Source organism: Pseudochaenichthys georgianus, unplaced genomic scaffold, assembly GCF_902827115.2.
Source record: "Pseudochaenichthys georgianus unplaced genomic scaffold, fPseGeo1.2 scaffold_526_arrow_ctg1, whole genome shotgun sequence".
NCBI lineage: Eukaryota > Metazoa > Chordata > Actinopteri > Perciformes > Channichthyidae > Pseudochaenichthys > Pseudochaenichthys georgianus.
Genome location: NW_027263087.1, coordinates 171,611 through 178,738, shown reverse-complemented (window position 1 = coordinate 178,738; position 7,128 = coordinate 171,611). Strand labels below are relative to the sequence as shown.

General features: G+C 45.4%; 1 protein-coding gene across 1 annotated transcript in view; it reads left to right on the top strand.

Moving 5' to 3' along the window:
• Positions 1-1,339: 1,339 nt before the first annotated feature.
• The window catches only part of LOC117443061 (uncharacterized), a 33,088-nt gene continuing 27,299 nt past the window's right edge, over positions 1,340-7,128 (top strand). The window contains exons 1-5 of the mRNA XM_071202536.1: positions 1,340-3,685; positions 5,092-5,153; positions 5,355-5,393; positions 5,479-5,673; positions 6,806-7,104. Of these exons, the coding sequence (XP_071058637.1) occupies positions 1,616-3,685; positions 5,092-5,153; positions 5,355-5,393; positions 5,479-5,673; positions 6,806-7,104 (2,665 nt within the window). The 5' untranslated portion in view covers positions 1,340-1,615. The remainder of the gene's footprint in view (positions 3,686-5,091; positions 5,154-5,354; positions 5,394-5,478; positions 5,674-6,805; positions 7,105-7,128) is intronic.

Here is a 7,128-nt window from a genome sequence, read left to right as displayed (position 1 = left end):
CCAGCCCACGTAAACTGTCAACGGGGGGAGCCTCGCTGCGGGGAAACGGTGGACCTAGTGTCCCGATCGGAGTGGGAATAATAATAATAATAATCCGTGCATTTTATCCATTAATTTCCCCAACATTGTGGTAAAAAAACACACGTTTAATCCATGTTGGTGTACTACAACTACAAAAAGCATCGGTTTGTTTTTTCATCAGGAAATGCAGACCGGCTCAAACAAACGATTTTTAATCATCATCCTCACGATCATTTAATGTATCATATGTTCGCCGAATTGACATGAAAGCACTAATAAATGTAGTTTCATCCACTTGAGTTTACAACTACAAAAATAATCCATTTGTTTTTATATCATGATCATTTATGTTTATGTTCGCCGAATTTACATAAAAGCATATACTGTAGTCAACTTCATTAAAACGTTATTAACGCGCCTAAACTCAGTAATTCACCATTTCTACGCATGACAACACACTTTGTCCGTGTTTGGCTCTCTCGCCGCACAGTGAAAGCGTTCCCGCACTGACGTCACTTCCGGCTTCCCCCAAAACTTCAAAATGAGTCGGAGGAATTTCCCCGCGACGTTCGAAATTATTGATATTTATCGGAACGGTATCGCACCTTCTTTTTTAAGCTGACGGTTCGGGATTACTCGTAGCCCAATATTTCATTGTATTATTGGTAGGGATGTCCCGATCACCTTTTTTGCTCCCGATCCGATTCCGATCATTTGATTTTGACAATTTGCCGATACCGATTTTTCCCGATCCGATCTTTATGCAATGCATTAAGAAGAAAAAAAAGGTAACAGATAACGGCTGGTCATCCAATGCGATGAATTCAGCTATCTAGTTATTTGGTTGGCCTTTTCTCTGTTCTGGGGCAGTTTCTCTCTCCTTTTAAAAGTCTCTGAAAGTGTCGGTTGTTTCAGTGCTGTTACCTGAGTGGCCGCTGTGTACTCGCCGTGTTGTTGTTGGTGTTTGTTTCTCAGGTAGCGTATTAGATTGGTCGTGTTGAACGTAGCTGCTGGTGGTGCCACTCAACTCTTCCCTTCACAGATAAGCAGTAATAGGAAATAAATAAGTTTGTTTTGGTATTTCCTGTTAACAGCAGTCACCTTGTGTTTTCTCTTTTTCTATGCTTGGTGCTTTTGCCTCCTCTGTTCTTTCTCGCTAGTGTCGACCTGGAAGAGAACAACGAATGAAATGTGTTCGACAAGACCAGAGTGAACAACTTGAGCCAGGACCAACCGGATGAAGGATTTGACCCGTCCAAGAAGCTGCAGCCCTGTCTCATTCATTAACCCCTTCCCTTTTGTTTTCTAACTTTTCAGCTTTGCATTGGTATCGGAGCGTTGTGCCCCCTCTCCTGCTGCAGGGCCCCTAACTGGCCCCCTACTCGGAGGCCTCCCAGGGTGCGCGCTCCTGCTGCTGGCTCAACTGAAAGCCCAGCTAGCACTGACGCAGATAAACAACGCTTTCACCGCCCGCAGCCGACCGTCGAACTTGACAACCAATTCAAACACCTTTGCTCCCTTTATACCCACGACAGCCCCCTCCCCAACTGCAGCGGCGATCAACCTCCTCAACCTTCTGAAGATCACAAACGCCATGTCCCATCCAATGTACAACCCCTATGCCCATGGGAACCAAAGTTCCTCCCAAGGGCAGTATGGACTCCCTAACATCCCGGCAGAGAGGGACCCTCGGAGGGTAGCCTCTCACCTTCTTCCTGGGTCTGGCTTCTGCCCTCCTGGAGCTTCTCCTGCGGCTCCTGCGGCTCCTACCAACTCTGGGGCGATGCTCCCATCACTGCTGTCCCCATCACTGCTGATCCCATCACTGCTGCCCCCAAACATGAGCTACAGGCCTGACCAGGGTCGGGCCAACATAGATAAGAACATAGAGAGGTCCATAGACATGCAACTTAGCAGGGCCAGAGAGGAGGTGAGGCTTCTTAACCAACCAACACATCCGCCCATAGACCAGGGCCCTCGCTATACCAGCCCTCCAAGCGAGGGGTTTCTCTCCTCACAAGGCACAGGGAGGTCCTCCTACCAAATGCCCTCCATCGCTGCCTCTGTAGGACAAAGACAATCTGGAGCTGAAAGTGCCAGTAGCTCAATGGACTGGTCATCACTCTACAAAAGGCCCCCTTCTGAAGATTACAATACATTTTATCCACCACCTGCTTCGTCCAACTATGCAAGCGCTGATAACGGTAGGTTCAATGCCTCCAGTGAAAGAGAACGTGACAGGCAGTCCATTCCAGGCTTAGGTGATGGTTTTGACTACCCACGGCCAGATACACCTGCCCCTGCGCCTACAGAGTCCAGTCGACCCAAGTACACCTCTGAATCAGCGTCCAACATCCTTGTGCACTTCGGACTTCAGAAAGAGGACTTGGAACATCTCATCTCCTACCCCGAAGACCAGATCACCCCTGCTAACCTGCCGTTCATCTTGAGGCAAATCCGCATTGAGAAGACCAAGAGAGTCACGGATGACTCTCAGGCAAAACTCCAACCCCCCAGAACTGTGAGTGGATTGGACAGTCAACATTTGAGCAGTTCTGGAGGGCCAAGGATGCGGCAGGAGGAAACATCATCATCTGTTAACCAGCTAAGTAAAGTGATAGACTATGGACATACTGGCAAATATACAGGAGGTGTTGGAGATGAGATTGGGAGAGCCAGTGGTGGTAGTGGAAGTCTGATGCAAATGGACACTTACGATAGTAGCAGACGCAGTCAAGAACTACTGCAAACAAGCTCAGCGGAGGTGAAAAGCAGTGCTTTGGGTTCTTCACGAGACCAGGCGAGCTCTATTTCCAGTCTCAGTTCTTCATACGGTTCACGACTGAGCTCTGGGGCTCCCCAAATCCATGATCAGACTAAACGATTGCCGAACCCGCCAAATCAGACTCCCCAATCCCTCCTCAGCTCTTTCTCTCTGCCGAAGAAAGACACAGACATCAGGCTTCTCAAGTCTGAGCCCCCTAAACACGGTACTTTGAAAGAACTACCTGCAGATCGGCAGCCGACGTCCAAAACCCAACCACCCGTTTCTCAGTACCATGGTGTACATCCCAGCAGACCTGGCCTGGTGCTCATTGGCAGTAATCAGGCCAGTGGCACCAAGGTTCAGGGTAAAACTCAAGGACAAGGGTCTACAGTTCCGGAGCAGATGAATAAGCAGCAGCAACCAGTTCAGCAGCAGCAGATGCTGCATCAGCAGATGCTGCATCAGCAGATGCAGCAGCCGAAGCAGCAGCCGAAGCACCAGCAGCAGATGCAGCAGCCGAAGCAGCAGCAGATGCAGCAGCCAAAGCAGCAGCAGATGCCGCAGCCGAAGCAGCAGCCGATGCAGCATCAGGTTCAGCAGCATCTAATACCGCTGATAGGACAATCTCTGTGGCCACCAGGTTTTTCTCTGACTGGTGCCATGCAGCATCCTGGTGGTGTTTTCCCTGCCAGTGCTCCTCCAGCTGCAACACAGCAGATCCCGGGCCCGATGAACCTCCCTCCGCCGCCGGTGCCAGCATCCAAGACGCAGACTAAAGCAATTCATAACGTCCCCAGTTTGCTGTCTGTTGCCATGATGCATGACTATGCGGCGGCCTCGCCGAGAATCTTTCCACATACCTGTTCTCTGTGTAACACAGAATGTACTCGTATGAAGGTGAGTGGAAGTCTGCACCCTGTTCACTTATGGAAATTGTGGGTTTGTTTTCAATTTGTCATCAATTTCAATGTTATGTCTTTGGGAGTTGGAAAAAAGTTGAAAAATGTGAAAGGGGTTCCATTCAAAGTATTTATGTAAAATATTTTCTGAATTTACCAACAATAACTGGTAAAACCCTGTCACCACGTATCACTTTTGTACCACTTTTTTTTGGTGTATGTGTGCAAAAAACAAAGTTACAAACTTATTATTACTATTTTGTATTGTCTACTTACAAGAGATGACAGTCATTGGTATGTAGTAGCAATTGTCAGATTTACACAAACTTTTTAATGTTGCATTGTTTGATAAAATGAGATGCGACCAACGTTTGAGACGGTTTTTGAACAAGGGACCAAGAAGACGTGGCGAAGATGGCTGTCGTTCCCTTTTTATCTTTTTTCTCCCAACATATGTATTTTCATTTCTACATTGTTTTTTTAAGTAGATGGTGACAATTTCTATCTTTTATTCCTAATATTGGAGCTCTCGGTAAAACATTGTGTTATCCGACATTAAGTATCAATCTTTTGTTGTAATACTGATACTACTATTTGAAGCTTAGCCCCTCTTTTGCCCCAAAAAATTACCAAAAAGGAATTCCAACTGCGAATACATCAACCCCAAAGCATCTTACTTCATGAATCACCTAGCTTTCACTATCCACCCCTTTGTGCAATTCACATTTTGTCTGATACAAAAAAAAAAGATGCCGGCCCACCCCTTTCCACATCTTCCTGTCTGGGGGATTTCTGCTTCTACAAACATCAGGACATCTTCTAAAACCCCAGAGGACAGAAGAACCAGACGTAACATCAAGAACCCAAGAAGGAGGAATTGTTATGTTTGTTACTGGCGCCCCTGTATGTGTTTTATATTTCAGGCTAAAGAATTGCTGGCTAAAGAATTGCTGGACTTTGTTGTCAGAAATTGTTGTCAAAGTAGGATTTCATGTCCCTTATTTTGTCCATAATATAACATTTGTTTTGGCTTATATCAAAGCCACCATTTTAACACTTGCATCTTTATATACTGTTGGCTAATGTCTCAGCGTCTCTTGGCCTCCCGATTGTTCCTGTAATCTGAAAGACTGCTGTTGGCTGAAGGTTTAAAGAAACCATATATATATTTTTTTTTTTTACATGAACACTCATCAACAATAACTGATTTCTACACACGTGGGGACAAATGGAAATGGACACTCGACAGAACGACGTGTTCCTGTTACTTCTTCAAGGCTCCTGATGTCTAATTAAGGATATCTGTTTTCAGACATCACAAAAAGGACCGTTCAGATGTAAGAGCCGATAACAGATGTGTCGATAATGAGTTTTATCTAAATGCTGCGCTTGTCGTTCTAATAGGATTGGATCTCACACCAGAACACCGCCCTTCACCTTGAGAACTGCAGACTCCTCCGAACACAGTCAGTCTTTTTCTACGTCCATTTCTGACGACTGTATCTCAGACTACACTGGGAAGCATCATTTCAGTTATATGTACACCAACTGTGGATTCTATTTACTTAAACAAGTGTCTTGACTAACAAGATTAAATAATAAAACATATTTGCTTTCTAACCTAAACCTCTTTTTAAAATGCCTATCTGTTTTTTCTTTCTTCACAGACATCCACTGTGGGATGGTGAGATAGGGTTCAAGTCCAGGTACTGTGAGATTTTATTTGTCTTGTGCATACACATTTGGATGAGATCCTTCACTGAGCTTTTTCTCGTCCATTGCCCCCTTCAGTGCTGCAGGTAAAGATACCAAGCCCTCGTCCAAAACCTCTTCACAGTCATACCAGCAGCGTCAGAACGCCAGACGTGGAAGCCGCTCTCGTTCTTATTCCCATTCGCCAAGCCCCCGTCGCCATGGCTCGGAGCGTAAAAGGGAAAAACGCAGGAGTTCATCACGCTTGCCGCACAGCTCCAGACACAATCGCAGGTGTGTGACTCATACATTCTTATTAGACCAATAACGGTACATTGCCATTACCAAATATGTTCCTCTAGGACACATGTGTCAAACTCAAGGCCCGGGGGCCAAAGCAGGCCCGTGGTGGATTTAATTTCGGCCCGCAGGATCATTTTTCATTACTATTAGATCTGGCCCGCCGGTATATTGCACGCACACCTTCACTCCATCCTGAGGGTCTCCTCCGCTCAGAGCCTGAGCCCAATCATTGATGAACTTGCACCCAAGATGAGATGCCAAGTATCTGAACTAGCATCACAGAGCAGCACACTGAGTTCAATGGATGTTTCCTTCCACACTTTTTCTCTCACGACAGCAGGGCATGTTTGGTTTTTTCTTTGAGGGAAATAGTTTTGTTGAAGCTGTTGTTGGCCTGTGGAAAAATGTACTCCCAAGAAATGACTCTGGAAAAGCTGCAGATCGAGCCATAAGAAATGAATGCAACTGATTATTTAATGTTTAATATTGTTTTTTATAGGCAATAATTTAAGCTTTGTTAGTTCCAGGTTTAAAATGTGCAATAAGTTAACTTCAATAAGTTTTGCAATAAACATTGAACCAGTCCGGCCCTCGACTAGTACCCATTTTTTTATTTTGGCCCACTGTGTATTTGAGTTTGATACCCCCTAGAACAGTGTTTCTCAAACTTTTTCATACCAAGGACCACTTAACCAATAAAAAACACTCGCGGACCACCTAACTCCACAAATATCCCAAAACACATCGTTTTCCTAGAACAGATTATAAATCGCCTGAAAATGGTACAAACAAGTGGCAACATGTGTGACGAAGGTGTTGTGCTGAGCTTTATCATGCAATAGAAAGTGAAACTTAAGCTCGTTCCATTGCGGAGATATTCCCGCGAGAGTGTGAAAAACTTAAATGTATTTATTTATTTCAAATGTGAAATGTTACCAATATACTCACGGACCACTAGGGGGCGCTCATGGACCACCAGTGGTCCGCGGACCACACTTTGAGAAGCACTGCCCGAGAAGATTATCTGCATCAGCGTTAGCATTTAGCTCCCCCTGGAAAAACCAAAGCTTGATATGTTAACTGATTCTGGATTATCATAAAATTTCATCTGTACTTTCATCAGGTCCCGGTCTCGTTCATTTTCTCCACGGTATAAGTCCTCCTGCTATCGATCACGATCAAGGAGCTCTGAGAGAAAATGGTCTCCAAGGAGAGACGACCAAAGGTCCTCACCATGGAGGAGAGATGACAGACGATTATCTCCAAGGAGTAGCCACGAGAGATGGTCATCTCCGAGCATAAGCCGCGAGAGACTATCACCTCTGAGGAGAAATGACGAGAGACGATCGCCAACAAGGAGGAATCGGCAAAAGAGGGCAAGCAGTGCAGAAAACCTCGCTAAGAAACTCCTGGAAGCAACAGGTTTGATAAATTCACAACATTTGA